Genomic DNA, 17,711 nt, shown 5'->3' on the forward strand with positions numbered 1-17,711 from the left:
CCCAGTTTCACAGACAGGGTTTAGACTAAGCCAAGATTAGGCCATAGTTCAATTAGGACATGTAAGTAATTTTTTAAACATGCTTAGAAAAAAAACATTACTGGTGTGCATCTTGAGACAAAACAAAGGCACCGATATATTTGATGATCAGTCAGTGCAAGTTTATTTCAGTTGAAACAGCTCAGACTTATATTTTAGTCTAGGACTAGGCTTAAACCTTGTCTGTGAAACCGGGGATAATGTTTTTTTACTTGGTTTTGTTTTAAATGTAAATTTTAATTATTATTAATTATAGTTAATAAATATTATAATTGCTTATAATTAATATGCCATAAACGTTTGGAAAATATTGACTTGAAAAAAATTGCTGGAAACTGGAAAACATGCATAATTACCATGGTTACAGCACCACCTCCCTCTCTCCACACCAGGGAGGACTTGTTTACCACTTTTCTACTTCAGTCAATGACATGCCAATCATTATGGACCTCCCCCTCCCATCTCCAATTGGTCCATCTGTTCACCTCTTAGTCCCGCCTCAGGACTTACTATCAAAACAGAATGAGGTAGTATGCTGGTACAATCAGACATCAGGCATCAGCCATGACTGTTGTACATATTATTATTTAGGGTTACATACAGTGGTGTGAAAAAGTGTTGGCCCCCTTCCTGATTTTTTATTTTATTGCATGTTTGTCACAATTTAATGTATCAGATCATCAAACAATTGTAAATATTAATCAAAGATAACACAAGTAAACACAACATGCAGTTTTTAAATGAAGTTTTTTTTTTAAGGGAAAACAAAATCCAAACCCACATGACCCTGGGTGAAAAAGTGTTTGCCCCCCCCGTTAAAATATAACTGTGGTTTATCACACCTGAGTTAAGTTTCTCTAGCCAGACCCAGGCCTGATTACTGCCACACCTGTTCACAATCAAGAAATCACTTAAATAGGACCTGTCTGACAAAGTGAAGTAGACCAAAAGATCCTCAAAAGCTAAACATCATGTTGAGATCCAGAGAAATTCAGGAACAAATGAGAAAGAAAATAATTCAGATCTATCAGTCTGGAAAAGGTTATAAAGCCATTTCTAAAGCTTTGGGACTCCAGCGAACCACAGTGAGAGCCATTATCCACAAATGGCGAAAACATGGAACAGTGGTGAACCTTCGCAGGAGTGGCTGGCCGACCAAAATTACCCCAAGAGCGCAGCGACGACTCATCCAAGAGGTCACAAAAGACCCCACAACAACATCTAAAGAACTGCAGGCCTCACTTGCCTCAGTTAAGGTCAGTGTTCATGACTCCACCATAAGAAAGAGACTGGGCAAAAATGGCCTGCATGGCAGAGTCCAAGACGAAAACCGCTGCTGAGCAAAAAGAACATAAAGGCTCATCTCAGATTTGCCAGAAAACATCTTGATGATCCCCAAGACTTCTGGGAAAATACTCTGTGGACTGATGAGACAAAAGTAGAACTTTTTGGAAGGTGTGTGTCCCATTACATCTGGCGTAAAAGTAACACAGCATTTCAGAAAAAGCATCATACATCATATCAACAGTAAAATATGGTGGTGGTAGTGTGATGGTCTGGGGCTGTTTTGCTGCTTCAGGACCTGGAAGACTTGCTGTGATAAATGGAACCATGAATTCAGCTGTCTACCAAAAAATCCTAAAGGACAATGTCCGGCCATCTGTTCGTGACCTCAAGCTGAAGCGAGCTTGGGTTCTGCAGCAGGACAATGATCCAAAACACACCAGCAAATCCACCTCTGAATGGCTGAAGAAAAACAAAATGAAGACTTTGGAGTGACCAAGTCCTGACCTGAATCCTATTGAGATGCTGTGGCATGACCTTAAAAAGGCGGTTTATGCTCGAAAACCCTCCAATGTGGCTGAATTACAATAATTCTGCCAAAATGAGTGGGCCAAAATTTCTCCACAGCGCTGTAACAGACTCATTGCAAGTTATCGCAAACGCTTAATTGCAGTTGTTGCTGCTAAGGGTGGCCCAACCAGTTATTAGGTTTAGGGGGCAAGCACTTTTTCACACAGGGACATGTGGGTTTGGATTTTGTTTTCCTTTCATAATAAAAAACTTCATTCAAAAACTGCATGTTGTATTTACTTGTGTTATATTTGATTAATATTTAAATTTGTTTGATCTGAAACATTAAAGTGTGACACACATGCAAAAAAAAAAAAAAAAAAATCAGGAAGGGGGCCAACACTTTTTCACACCACTGTATTATATTATATTGCATTACATTACATTTTAGTCGGGGAACTACTGTTATTTTTACAGTAAAAAGATTATTTGTGGTATTCTGCCAGCTTTGTCATAATTTACTTAGCCTCATGTTCTAAATTCAAAAGAACCAAAACATGGAAACAAAAATGAAGATATTTTTAATCTACAGTATCCACGAAAGTCTATTAACATTTAAAAAAAAGACAATGCACCAAAATTAGTATTATTGTTTTTATATGATTTATAATTTTCAATCTTATTGAAATGAATGGCTGCAGACTAAGGCACTCAGCCTGTGTAAACATCCATGTACTGGGTAACACATCCATCTGCAACTTGTATTAGAAAATTACTGTTAATAATGATGCAAAGCACACCTATTTAAGCAATTTTTATTGCAAAATGTGTAATATGCGCGCTCCCAGACACATCCGTTGCCTCAGTAAGGGCGCCTGTCTGCATTATTGTGCTCTCCCTCAGTGGATTTGTTTTGCACCATAGAGGGGACATTCGGTAGTCTGCCTGCTCTGGGACCTCTCGCTGGGTTACGTTATCCCAAATCTAAGATTACAAACATCCCTCAGCCCTCCGTGCCTGCGTGCACGCCGAGTCTGCAGCAGCAACAGAAGTGAGATCTGGCTCCAAATGCACGTATTTGCCATTTAGGTATATGACATGATGAGTTTGGCTTCAGCGCTGCGTTTGAGTGTTATGGAATTCAAGACGGGTTTGCCTTTTTTTTCCTCCTCCACATGCGCATGTGCTATAGCAGAGTGACGCACAAGCATTTTTTTCAGCTCCAGGGAACACTATTGAAGCTAGATTGTGAGCCAAGCAGCACATGATGCATTAATGAAAAAGAAATGCCTTGCATTGTTGAAGCGAAACAATAAATTGTGTCTGCTCCAATGAAGCAATCATGTAATTTAAGTTAAAAAAAATTCCATCAGTGTCCTGAAATGTGTTTTTGTGGCTGGTGCCTAGCCCAAGAGGATTAACATTCTGCACTGAGATTACCCGTTTTGAACATTCTAATTATTCTTCACATAGCCCACGGAGTTAAGACCCTAAGACAGAACGGCATCCAAGTGTGTCAGTGGGTTCGCCCGGGGATAATAACACTGTTTTTACTGCATTCCTCTTAAAAGATTGCGTCAATCCAGAAGATATTGCATTTAACCTTTTATATAATGAGCCCCTATGTCAATTCAGTTGCTGCTGAGGACGTCTGTGGCGGTTTGGAGCGCCGCAGCAGCTGTGTCTATGTGGTCTGAACGGTCGACTTTCACAGACAGGGAAGAGAAGGGAGGGCTGGTCAGCTCACTGCAGAGCTGGTCAGGAAGCAGTTGTCTCCCTCATGACTGCTCAAAAGAGCAGACAGGGTCAGTCACATCAGCATCGTCACGCCACAGGGCCCTACGCAACTTTGCTGCTTCACTAAACAAGTGACCTTCAAGTTTAGCGGGTTGTTTCTGTGCTATTAAACATCTGCATTTGTGTTTAGATCCTCTGTGGACTTCCTTGTTAGGTAGTGCAACATAGTGGCAACCCACCATGCTTAGCATAGCTGGATGTAGAGACCAACAATGTGGAAATTGTTGCGGTACTCTCCCCAACTATAAATAAAGACCATATCTTTGGAAAAAAATATGAAGTAATGTACTGAATATGATGCTGAATTTTTGTTTTTCTCTTCGTTCATTCTTTAGTCAGCCCGAGCTGTCTTCCTTTCCAGCAGAAGGCATGCATGTCTGAAATATTTCCTCATTGAGGAATTGCTGTGGAGCTTTTTTTCTGTGTGGATCATGGAAGAGCAGTTTGCCTGGGGTGCCCCCTTTTGGTGGCATTCCAAATAATGAATAACTTCCTGCTTTTACTCACTATGACTGTGTATGTAAAAGGATTAGAGAGCACTAGCAAGCCAGGAATGCTTATGTTTAGGCTTTTTAGCTCGAGCGTAATTCAATTCTTAGGTAGTTAGAGGACGATGAGATATTTAAGGAGATGTGAGTGAGTTGGTTAGGGTCAGAATTAGAGCTGGAAAGTGTGCTGCTATTAATAGGCCATAAAAGGGCCATGTGGCTATTTAAGGAAATGCAGTTCTCATTTACAGCTCCACGCTATGCCTGTTTTAAGTGATATGTGTATAATAGAATATTCCTAAAGCTGGAGTTGTTTGATCATGATTTGAAAGGTGATTGGTTTTGCACATGATCCAACAAGCAATAAAGTTATTATTTTATAACTTTGATTTTATTTCTTCATCTCATGTACATTACGGTATCGATTCCTTTTTCATTTCTACTATAGTTAGGCATATTGAAAACTGACTATGTGTTCAGTGAGGGAGTCGGTTGTGAAATCATTAACAGTTTTTTAAAGATTCACTGAGTCTGATTCAAACTGGTTGTGTGAATCTTTTGGAGTCAGTTAAAAGAATTGTAAAGGGTTAGTTCACCCAAAAATGAAAATTCTGTCATTAATTACTAACCCTCATGTCATTCCAAACCCATAAGTTCATCTTCGGTACCACATATGCGCAAACACGCTGAAGACTGATGTGGAAGAGAAGAAATTTATAAATAAATTTATGAAAAGTCATCATTTTGTTTTCTTTGCACACAAAGTATTCTCGTAGCTTCATAAATTTAAGGCTGAATGTCACATGGACTATTTTAACAATGTCCTCACTACATTTTTTCTGGGCCTTAAACGTGGTAGTTGTATTGTTGTCTATGCAGGGTCAGAAAGCTCTCGGATTTCATAAAAATATCTTAATTTGTGTACTTAAGGTGAATGAAGGTCATACGGGTTTGGAACGACATGAGGGTGGGTAATTAATGATGAAAATTTAAATTTTTTGGGTGAACTAAATCAGTCGTGTCAATCACGGCTTGTGCTCTTTTCCATGCACTTTAGAAGAATCAGAATGAGCTTTATTGGCCAAGTATGTTTACACATACAAGGAATTTGTTGTAGTGACAGAAGCTCCACAGTGCAACAGAAAGACAGCAACAGGACAGGACACAGATAATAAAAGAATAACAATTAACCAAAAGGCAATGTACAAAGCCAAGTATGTGCAAATTAGAAATGAGAAAATAAAGATAAAATTAGTGAGTGTGGTGAATGGATAGTGTATTATAGTTGTGTGTTCCACGCTTATTGTTGAGTGTTCATGAGATGGATTGCCTGAGGGAAGAAACTGTTCCTGTGTCTGGTCGTTCTGGTGCACAGAGCTCTGTAGCGTCGACCAGACGGTAACAGTTCAAAGATGGAGCGTGCTGGGTGTGAGGGGTCCAGAGTGATTTTACCAGCCCTTTTGCTCACTCTGGATAAGTACAGTTCTTGGAGAGTGGGGAGGGTTGTACCAATGATTCGCTCAGCAGTCCGGACTACCCTCCGTAGTCTTCTGAGGTCAGATTTGGTAGCTGAGCTGAGCCAGACAGTTATTGAAGTGCAGAGGATGGATTCAATGATGGCAGAGTAGAACTGTTTCAGCAGCTCCTGTGGCAGGTTGAACTTCCTCAGCTGGCGAAGAAAGTACAGCCTCTGCTGGGCCTTCCTGACAATGGAGTCAATGTGAATATCCCACTTCAGGTCCTGGGAGATGGTGATGCCCAGGAATCTGAATGACTCCACTGCAGTCACAGTGCTGTTCATGATGGTGGGGGGAGAGCAGGGGGTTTTCTCCTGAAGTCCACTATCATCGACACAGTTTTGAGCGAGCTCCAAGTTGTTAAGACTGCACCAGACAGCCAGCTCCTTAACCTCCTGTCTGTAAGCAGACTCGTCACTGTCCTGGATGAGGCCGATCAGTGTGGTGTCGTCTGCGAACTTCAGTAGCTTGACAGAGGGGTCTTTAGAGGTGCAGTCGTTGGTGTAGAGGGAGAAGAGCAGTGGGGAGAGAATGCAGCCCTGAGAAGTGAAGTGAAGTGAAGTGACATACTGCCAAGTATGGTGACCCATACTCGGAATTCGTGCTCTGCATTTAACCCATCCAACGTGCACACACACAGCAGTGAACACACACACACCGTGAACACACACCCGGAGCAGTGGGCAGCCATTTATGCTGCTGCGCCCGGGGAGCAGTTGGGGGTTCGGTGCCTTGCTCAAGGGCACCTCAGTCGTGGTATGGAGGGTGGAGAGAGCGCTGGAAATTCACTCCCCCCACCTACAATCCCTGCCGGCCCGAGACTCGAACCCGCAACCTTCGGATTACAAGTCCGACTCTCTAACCATTAGGCCACGACTTCCCCTGAGAAGCTCCAGTGCTGATGGTACGAGTGCTGGATGTGAATTTACCAAGCTTTACTAGCTGCTGTCTGTCTGTCAGGAAGCTGTTGATCCACTAGCAGACGGAGGTGGGGACGAAGAGCTGGGTTAGTTTATTTTGAAGGGTTTCCGTGATGGTGTTAAAAGTGGAGCTGAATTCCACAAACAGGATCCTCACATTAGTCCCTGGTCTGTCCAGATGCTGCAGGATGAAGTGCAGTCCCATGTTGACTGCATCATCCACAGACCTGTTTGCTCTGTATGCAAACTGCAGGGGGTCCAGTAAGGGTCCAGTGATGTCCTTCAGATAAGCCAAAAGTCTTTCAAATGATTTCATGGCTACAGACGTTAGGGCCACAGGTCTGTAGTCATTAAGTCCAGTAATTTTGTGTTTCTTTGGGACGGGGATGATGGTGGAGCGTTTGAAGCATGAGGGGACTTCTCACAGCTCCAGTGATCTGTTGAAGATCTGTGTGAAGATGGGGGCCAGCTGATCAGCACAGGTTTTTAGGCAAACTGGTGACAAACCGTCTGGGCCTGGTGCTTTCCTTCTTTTGTTCTTCCTGAAGACCTGGCACACATCTTCTTCGCTGATTTGAATCGTAGGTGTGGGGGAGAGGAGGGTTGCTGGAGGTGTTAATGGTTGTGTGGAGAGGTGTTCAGGGCGGGTGTGGGGTGATCTTTCAAAACAACCATAAAAGTCGTTCAAGTCGTCTGCCAGGTGTTGATTCTCCAGAGTGCTGGGGACTTGTAACTGGTGATATCCTTCATTGCTTTCCACACTGAAGCAGGATCACTGGAAGATAATTTTTTCCTGAGCTTGTCAGAATAATTCCTCTTTGCCGCTCTGATCTCCTTTTCCAGTGTGTATTTGGCCTGTTTGTACAAGACTTTATCCCCCTTTCTGTAAGCATCTTCTTTGGCCTGACGGAGCTGTCTGAGTTTTGCAGTGAACCATGGTTTGTCATTGTTGTAGATTAGAGGAGTGATGTTAGGAATGCACATATCCTCACAGAAACTGATATAAAATGTTACAGTCTCTGTGAGCTCGTCCAGATCGGTGGCAGCATTTTCAAAAACAGTCCAATCAGTGAGGTCGAAACAGGCTTGTAGGTCCCGCTCTGTTTTGTTAGTCCATCTTTTAACAGATCTTAATACAGGCTTTGCAGACTTAAGTTTCTGCCTGTAGGACGGAATAAGATGAACCAAACAGTGATCAGAGAGTCCTAAAGCTGCTCGTGGAACCGAGTGATATGAGTCCCTTATTATATTACTGTCTCTGGTGGGACATGTGATGTGCTGTCTGTATTTTGGCAGTTCACGGGAGAGATTTGCTTTTTTAAAGTCCCAGAGAATGATTAAAACAGAGTCCGGGTGTTGTTGTTCTGTGTCTGTGATCAGATCAGTGAGTTTCTGTAAAGCTGTGCTCACGTGCCCTTGCGGTGGAATGTAACGGCAACGGCATTCGAAATCCGCGCTGACGAAGCTTCACGAGCGCTCCAGCTCGCTGCCTGCGCCTCCTGTAGCGTTTGACCAGAGCTACGGCTCCGCCAACTACAATGTCCAGCAAAACGTCAGAAAAATCTAAATCTGGTAAAAGATTTTGTAGTGTGTTCTGCCGAATGTTCAGCAGGTCATCCCTGGTAAAACTGATCGTATTTGAAAAACAAAAAACAGGAAAAACAAACAAAAACAGTACAAACACTGAAGAGCAACGCACGATAGCTGCCATCATCGGCGCCATTTTGTAAACCATGTAAAACTTTATCTTGCATAGTCGAGAAAACACAACGTTTTCTTGACTGTCATGTTTTAATCACAATGAAATGTAGTGGCATATCTTTTTTTCTGTATTGTGATATACATATACATAACAATGTAATGGATTATGAAAAAGCATAGAGCGGGGTCTGATGTGGGCATTGCACTCAAAATTAATATGAATTTGCTGTTGATTGTGACGGGGAAGGGTTTAACTTTCAGTCACAAATTTACAAAACATTTTGTTTAATCTGGAGCCCTGCATTACCCTAGCTCCATCCACCGTGGAATCTCATTGGTCCAAAATTCTGCTTCTCATAACTGTCTGTTGAACATGAGATATCTTTGCTGTCTATGATTGTCACACTTTGCAGAAGTTTTGCATTTAGTGTGAATCAACACATTGCTTGTCGCCAGAAACTTGAGATATGGGAGATAAATGTTTATGCATTTGCTTTGCATGTGCTTTGCATGTGCCCTGTGGCTGTTTTGGAAGTTATTCACAATTGTTTGTTGTTTTTCTCTCACTAAATTTAGGAATTGAATTAAGGAATGTTCTAGTAATTTCTGCAGGGTGGCTTATGATGTGGCAGAATGTGCAGAAGAATGCTAAGTATCTCAACTGGCAGGAGTAGGAAAAGTGTCTCCACCCAGGCCAGTTAAGTCCCTGCTGATGTTTGTTCCACCGTGGAGACTCAAGAGTGTGTAAAATCATATCCCTGTGCTGTGGGATCACCTCAGTGAACCCTTTTTTCATTTGTAAGCCGATAGGCAACTAAGCAAACATACACACTGTGATGGGAGTGAGGACAGACGCGGTAAGATTAGCATCCCTCTGAGTGCCTTTTGTTGAAGTAAAAATACAAACAAGAAAGAAAGGGTCCCTTTGTGAGGGGGAGGGGAGTGACGAAGGTCAGGTTGTACAGAGACCCGCGTCTTAAGGTGTGGTCACATTGACCGTTGTTCAGAGAATTTTTACCATCAAAATCCAGTCATTTGAATAGGAATTCATGCAATTTGGCACACGTGTGAAAAATCGAGCTTCATGCATCGCTACACTATCGACAATAGATAATGGAGCTTTTTTGGTCTACTAAAAATGTGGCCGCAGCTTCATTGGCTGTTTATTCTCTGGCAGTGCAATGTGGATTTATAGCTACGTGGACAGGATGCATCAGGTGCGCCTAATCAAACTCTACCATAATTTGACTTCCTCTGGACCACATGCTCTTGTCGTGATCCTTGACATAGGCCATCCATTAGGGCTGGGACGTTGATGATTTGAGGGGATGTGTATCCTCCATACGCTGAAATCCTACTCATACCAATCAAACATACTGTATTAATTTCACAAATAAACAAAACGGATATATTTCCTCTGTAATGTTGTACTGCATGATGTGAGCTTATAAATATAAAGGGAAAAATCCCATGTAGACGTTTCTTTGGCTGTGCCCCCTGAGCCTGCTAGGCGGAGTGCCAGGATTCTGTTGCCGGGCGACCAGGAGTGCTGTGCCATGCGGCTTAGTTGCCTCCTCATGTTGAGCTGATGGCGCTGGCTGCCTAGTTAGCGCTTGGAGTCCCACCTCGGGCTGCAACCCACCCAGGCAGACCTTTCAACGGTATCTGCACATATGCTTTTCCTAGACCTGCTGTCAGATTCCTGGACTAGAGTTCCTATTTCATGAGGCAAGCATCACTGACTATTTCTCTAACCCATTACTTTTTGGCGAAATTTGCTGTTCTGACATTGAAATTTGGGCATATCCGAGAAGAGTTTTTTTTTTGTCTTAAAAAAAAAGAATTGACTGTCTTCAGAAAGGTATTGATGGTATTTCTTTGCATCCTCCCAACGTATAATGCTTAATGCATAAATTTTTATAATTACAGCGCTGCTTTGTGTACAGTGGTAACTTGGGTAACCACTGTATTTCTGCTTCTGCATTGTCATTCAGCCCATCTGCCACATTTGTTCAGACCTATACAAAAAAGTATATAGAATTAAATATTAATATATTTCAATTAAATGTAATAAACATGATCATTTGCTATTTTGACTCATCTTTATTTCTTAAAGAATGGCTGAAATGCAAGGTTTTGTGTATGCTGTTTTTGTAACTTTTATTATTTGAAATTTTAAGTTTTTTGAATTCTAATTTTATTTTACTGTAATTTTATGGTTGATTCATGAATCGATTCAGCGATTTTCCAAATGCATCTCTAGTATTTTAAAGCAGATGGCGCTCTAGGCAAGTTTTTAACCACACACTCAAATGCTCATGAAGAAGAGTGCTTGTGCATTCAACTAAGCAATTTAAGTGGTTAAATGTACTTGATCCTCAGCTTTTATGCTTTTATGATGCAAGATTAATGTAAACACGGCCTACTGTGAACACCCGTAATACGCTTCAAACTTTTTGAACTTCATGAATGATTATCAAGTGGTGTGTGGGTAAGGAACTGGAAGCAAGCAGAGTACAGCTGTTTCTAATAAAAAAAGGTGCCACCTGCTGTTAAAAAACTAAGCTCATAATCGATTCAAGAGAGAATCGCGATGCATTCGGAAAATCTCAGAAACGATTCCACATTGCTGACGAAAGTGTTGTTACTTTTCAAAACAAACAGACAATTTTGAATGATTTCTTACTGGGCAGAACAATATAATTGGCAAAACATTTCCACTTGAATATAACAGACTTTGTTCTCTCTTGATTTCAGTCTTAGCAATGCCCTAGCAACTATCCACAACACCCTAGCAATTGTTACTTGGCTGTTGATCAGAGTCAAACTATCAGCTCTCCTCTTGTGCTTTTCCCACCCTTTCTCTCACTGTCTCATGCGTCTCATATTACTGACAGGGCTTGTCTCTCAATGCAAGTGATTCCATTGGAATGTTTATTGATCCCACATATGTCAACAGTGTACTAGGATCCCTTGACTCTCCATAGCAAACAAGTGTGTTCAATATGGCTTGTTGTTAAAAGCTTAATTGAAACACGCTGCTATTTTTTCATGCTTTTTTGCACCGCATAAAAGTGACTTTCTCACGCTTTTAACAGAAGCTGGTCTCTCATGGAAATAGGCGTATGGAACATTTGGGGTTACATCATGATGTCAGTAACCTTTCCGCAATGGAACTGATTTGTTTGTCAAGAGCTGATTACAGAGAGCCTCCAAACAGACCCGTTTGTTTGTATGAAACTACAGTTCAAAGGCATTGTTTGAAAGGACAACGAACATGTTCAGACGAGATGTAGACAACAATTACAAGGATTTCAGTAAAAAAATAGTTTATGCCATGTACAATACCCCTGAATATCAATCAATCTGCACTCTTGTTTTACTTTCCCAGGCATTATGCATTGCTGTGTGTTTCATGTGTTAGTACAGTGGAAAGAATTATTATGCTGTCAGTCACAAGCGCATTTACATTTTAAACACAATATTGCAAGTTCCTTTGTCTATTTTTGCTCCACCAAAATAGTTCAAAACAAAGTCAAAGAATCAACCATTGCATTTCCAAGCAACACACAATCAGTGTTTTAAAAGGGAGGAATTCACTAACTTACTCATGAAGACTTGTTTCATAGCATAGATTGAATCAGTGTGTTTGAAAGAATCAGTTCAGTGAATGATTTCATGACTCAGTCCTAAAGACAGTCACTTGTATTGTTCCTGAATGAATCAGTGTTTCAGTTCAGTGAATGATTCGATGGCTCACTCACGAAGACAGCCACTTGCTTAGTTCCTGAATGAATCAGTTGAGTGAATAATTCAATGGTTCGCTAAAAAGACACTTGTCGCCACCTACTGTCGCAACAATGTTATCACGCAGAAAGAGTCACTTAAAAATTGCACAGACTGACAGTCTGTCTGAAATGTACAAACACAGACAAAAAGTCCTGTCTGACTGTATATAAGCACTCTTGGCACACCGCACAGCCAATCAAATCTGAGTACTGTTGTGTAACTGTTAGCTGGTGTTTCTCATCATGACACATTCCAGCTCAGTTAAAGCCCACTACAGATGGACCGTGGCTTCTCGTTGGGCCCAGCCTGACTAGATGCTTCCCAAGCTAATAGTCCAAACTGCGGTCCATCTGCTAGCTAGACTTTTTGGCTTTGCTTCTCATTCTACTTTTCCTCTCCCCCTCCTCCCTACCCTCTAAATTCCCTCAACAGTCTCTAACAGTAATAATATTTAGCTGTAGTGAGTCCAGAGCTGCAGTTTACTAACAAGGCTGGCACACAGCAGCGCCAGGCCCTGCACAAACACCCTGGATCCTGACTTCACACAGGGTTTCTTCCTCCTCTGTGCCCCTCTTCATAGCCGCCCCCAGACATTTTTATTTTACAGTCAACTGATCCTAAAGCTCTAGCAACCATCTTACCCCAGAACACACACAGAGACCATAAATGGTCTGTGATTCCTCATATTTAGCTGATTACTTAATAAATAAACCAATCTTACGTTTAATAGTATTCAAAGGTAACTGTTTTAAGCCTCAGGAAAAACATGTTCGTCCTTGAAGCATGTTCAGTGGATTTACAGAGTTGCCCTTGTATATTAAAACTCACTCTTCTTTTGAAGCAGCAACTGATGCTTTTCTCTATATTTGTTTTATATAATATTTGCTTTTCTATATATTTGTTTTTCTTTTCCAGTGTGTCCAAAGGAGTGTGAGAAGAGGGCGTGCACGGATAAGGGCAAGTGCTGTCACCCCCAGTGCCTTGGCAGCTGCACTGAACCAGACAATGATAAGGCATGTGCCGCCTGCCAGTATTACTTTCACGAGGACCGCTGCGTTGAGGTCTGCCCGCCGGGCACGTACAAGTTTGAAGGTTGGCGCTGCATCACCATGGACATGTGTGCCCGTGTTCACCTACCCAGTGAGGTCGACTTTGTCATCCACAATGGAGAGTGTATGCCGGACTGCCCACCCGGATTCACCCGAAATGAGACTCAGAGGTATGCTGCCTGAGCTGGATGTAGGGTGTCTCATTAGACACCAGTGTCAAGAGTGTTTCTTTATGATTGTTCTGTATTGTTATTGATAACTAAAACCCATCTGACACTATTAAAATATTTTTTCTTAACTGAAATAAAATATAAATATTGGGAGAAAATGTTGAAATTAAAAAATATAAACAAAAATTATGCTTATTTTGAATTTGGCATTTAACTGACATAATTACAAAAACTAAAACTGAAATAAACTTCTATTTAGCTTAAATTAATGCTAAATAAAAATATAAAAAAAATAATCAAAATGACAAAACCACATAATAAAATTACCATAACTTTTAAATTTAAAATTAAATATAAAAAAATAAAAAGCTAATTCAAAATATGAATAAATATTTATAATAAATTATAAAAAAAATGTAACTCTAAAATAAGGTATCATTTACTATATACTAAATAATATATACTATGTACTAAATAAAAACGTTTTCATTTTGTAATACAGATTAATATTTTTATTTAAAAAATAATGTTTATTTTAAAATGTTTTGTAAAACTAAACACTGTATTGTGAAAAAAGCCATTCAAAATGACTGTATTACCAAAAAGTTTAGCAAATTTTTATTTTTAAATATGTCGCAAAATAAAGAACCAGTCACAAATAACAGTCATTTCGAGTCGGAAGTGGCTTGTGGTTCAGTAAGTGAGTCAGTTCAGTAACCACTCTAACTTATTTAGTGAATTTCATTTGAATGATTCAAAATAACAAACCATGGCCCTTCGGAATACTTAATTCTGACTGGTTGATCACAGCATTCTGCGGTAAAAAAAATTGTGTAACTGTCGTCAGGGTTTATTTTGCGAAAATTATCTAACCGCACAATATCATCGCATTAGCAACGTGATTTGCAAGATTAGATGAACATGTTCCTCTTGAATTTTCATTTATAAATCCATAAAGCTAAAATGGGAAGTGGTACCACAGAATTAGTCATAAACAACAGCCCTCCATGTTCTCTGTTGATTGTGGCTCCATTATTAACACCAAACCAAATCTGTGTACACTTTCTACAACCCTTTTATACTCCATATGAGCATCTTAATAGTTCTAAAGCTGTTATTTATGCTGCCGTTAGGATTTATGTGCTAATTTGAAGGTTTAGATTGAGATTTATGATCTCAAAATCCAGGACTGTTTACTTTCAGGTGGCATATTACCATACTGGGAACCGTTTCTTGAGGTGAAATGTGTGTTTAAACTGGGTAAAGGAGATTGTAATTACAACACCTTGGACTTTACTTTGAACACCTGTACTCTTCAAGTAAAATATTAACAGAAAAATCACTTCATTTACTTTTCCATGTAACTTTTTACATGTTGAGCCTGTTTTGTAAATTGACCAGACCTGGTTTTGCCTCACTGCTGACTTAATGATCCTCCTTTCACATAAAACCCAGGGTTCAGGCGAGGACTCTGTTAAGTACAAAGACCTCATAAATCAGTGACCTTGTGTTTGTCAAAAACAGGCCTTAAATATGCTTCATGTTTTTGGTTCACTGGCGTTTGCCTGTTTGGAGTCTGTGTGTGTGGCTGTGATCTGTCCTTGACTCTCACTCTCCCTTCTTCTCCCTCCCTCTCCCACCTGCAGTATGTTTTGTAGCGCATGTGACGGACTGTGCGATAAGGTCTGCGAATCTAAAACAATTGACTCTGTGGATGCTGCTCAGTCCCTGCAGGGCTGCACGGTCATCAAAGGCAACCTGCACATCAACATCCGGCGGGGCAGTAAGTACCCTCGCTCTCACCCTCCTCTCCCACAACCCAAAGTGATATCTCTAGACAAATGACAGACTCAAGCTTGAGCCATTGCATCAATATTTGTGCCTATTTTTATACAAATATGTGACCCTGGACCACAAAACCAGTCATAAGGGTCATTTTTTTAAAATATCCATTGATGTATGGTTTGTTAGGATAGGACAATAATTGGCTGAGATACAACTATTTGAAAATCTGGAATCTGAGGGTGCAAAAAACAATCAAAATATTGAGAAAATCGCCTTTAAAATTGTCCAAATGAATTCCTTAGCAATGCATATTACTAATCAGAAATGAAGTTTTTAGATAGATCCTAATGATTTTTGGCATTAAAGAAAAATGTATAATTTTGAGCCATACAATGTATTGTTGGCTATTGCTACAAAATATACCCATGCTACTTATGACTTGTTTTGTGGTCCAGGGTCACATATATTATTCAGAGTTCACACAGTCATGTTTAACCTGTCAGATAATTTTTAAATTGTGATTTACAACATGGGAATGTAATGAAAATTTGTAAAATATTCAAATGTCTAGTCATTTTTTTTATAGTAATTTTTTATGCTCTGCTCTAAAATATTTTATTTGCTAGATATATTTTTTTAAATTATAAAACTTAATTGTGTTTTCACTAAAAAAACATTTTCAGGACCATGTTACATTTTGTCATTGGTACATATTCTATGAGTTTTGATTTTTTTTTTACTGGTTTCATAATATTAGTATTTTTAAGCTTTTGAAAATATTTCTTAACAGTATTTTCCTGGTGTGACACAATAAGGCTCATGTATTTTTTGAGTATGAGCTGCTAAAGCTCTTAGTGGTTTGATATGGGACAGTTGCTGCCGCACATGTATCACTCACACTGATGAAGTGATGAGTTAGTGCAGACACTGTGTGTCCTGTGGGATTTGGTTTGTGTTGTTCCAGTGTCATATCTCTTTCTCTCTGTCTGTCTCTCTCTGTTTCCCCAGATAACATTGCATCAGAGCTGGAGAGTTTCATGGGCCTGATCCAGACAGTGACTGGATATGTAAAGATCAAACACTCTCAGACTCTGGGCTCTCTGTCCTTCCTCAAGAGCCTGCGATACATTCATGGAGAAGAGCTCACAGAGCAGTAAGACTTTAAAGCACATAACGATTGTCATGGCATTTTGATGTTTGATTGCGTACAGAACAGAATTAGCCTTCAAAACAGGTGTTGTATGCATGCTATATGTCTCATTGAACACCAGTTATTTGTTGGCCTGCTTAGAACTGTGTCAGGATCATTTGTGTCGTCTTGAATGACATAACAGTCTGACTCCACTGATGTGGAGATAATTTCAGCTTTAAGTTTCCTCATCAGATGAGGAAAAAGAAATATGACTGATTCCTGTAAAGAAAAAAAAAACGAATTTAAACTCTGTTTATTTAATTAAAAATCCAGTAAAACAAGTCACACACAAAAACTTTGTCATTCAAAATGACTACCTGAAGCGAGTTCGACCAGCTGGTAGGTGGTTTGTTGCTGGTCAAAGATGATCAGCAGTGATCATGTTTTAAAACTCATTTTTCCTCACATGGTGTCAGTGTTTTATGGAGGATGTCAGAGGGAGGCTGTGGGAACTTCTCTGTTGTGATCTCACTAGGGTTGAGTTTCATCTTAAGGAATGCTTGTAAGCAGCTCAGACATTCTCCACGTTCCTGAGGTGTTCAGCTGCAGAAGTCATCCTAACCCTCTTCTGAGCCCTGATCTCCATGCGTGCTTTAATGAAACACAATCTGTGCACACGCTTCAGTTGCTGTTTTCACACACATCACATTCGTCATGTATATAACCAGATCTGATCGTTCTCATTCCTTTCTTTGGTTAGATTTTTCTTACATTAAAGATAAGAGATGTAATGTTTAATACTTAATTGTTTGTATATGTGTTTTCCTACTACAGGTCTTATGCATTCTCTGCAATTGACAACCAGAACTTGCAGTATCTGTGGGACTGGAGTCAGCACAATCTGACCATTAGAGCTGGGAAATTGTTCTTCCGCTTCAATCCCAAGCTTTGCATGTCTGAGATCCAGAAAATGTGGGAGAAGACTGGTGTTAAGGAAAAGATGGAAGAGGACGATGTTCGTAGCAATGGAGAACGAGCAAGTTGTGAGTAGATGAAGTGTTTCCCGTGATACTCTGCCACGGCAAAATTTGCAGATTTTTTAAAAGAAGTAAAACTACCAACTATATCGATTGAACAGGCATGCACTTGATGCCCCACTTACTCCTGATGAACTCCATAAAGTATTAGATAAAATGCCAAAGAACAAATCACCTGGACCTGATGAACTCCCAGACGATTTTATTTCTGTTATTTCATATAGTAGTCACAGAAATAATAACTACATCCAAACAAAGACCCAGTTTACCCCACTGGCTGCCGCCCTCTATCGTTGATAAATACAAATGTAAAAATTACCAAAGCTCTAACTACATTTAAAAACATTTATCCGATGCAGGTTTTATCAAACACAGAAATGCTTCAGATAACACCCATATATTATTCAGTTTAATTAGTTTTGCCAAAACAAAAACAAACCAAAATCGTGATATCATCAGATGTTGAAAAAGCATTTGACAGAGTAATTGGACG

At 40.1% G+C, this 17,711-nt stretch overlaps 1 protein-coding gene across 1 annotated transcript in view; it reads left to right on the forward strand.

Annotated features, from left to right (window-relative positions):
• LOC306842752 (insulin-like growth factor 1 receptor) overlaps positions 1-17,711 on the forward strand; it is a 102,171-nt gene that overhangs the window by 65,944 nt on the left and 18,516 nt on the right. Inside the window, exons 3-6 of the mRNA XM_079373809.1 lie at positions 12,961-13,264; positions 14,911-15,047; positions 16,058-16,202; positions 17,016-17,224. Of these exons, the coding sequence (XP_079229935.1) occupies positions 12,961-13,264; positions 14,911-15,047; positions 16,058-16,202; positions 17,016-17,224 (795 nt within the window). The remainder of the gene's footprint in view (positions 1-12,960; positions 13,265-14,910; positions 15,048-16,057; positions 16,203-17,015; positions 17,225-17,711) is intronic.

Source organism: Barbus barbus, assembly GCF_936440315.1.
Source record: "Barbus barbus genome assembly, chromosome: 23".
Classification (NCBI taxonomy): domain Eukaryota; kingdom Metazoa; phylum Chordata; class Actinopteri; order Cypriniformes; family Cyprinidae; genus Barbus; species Barbus barbus.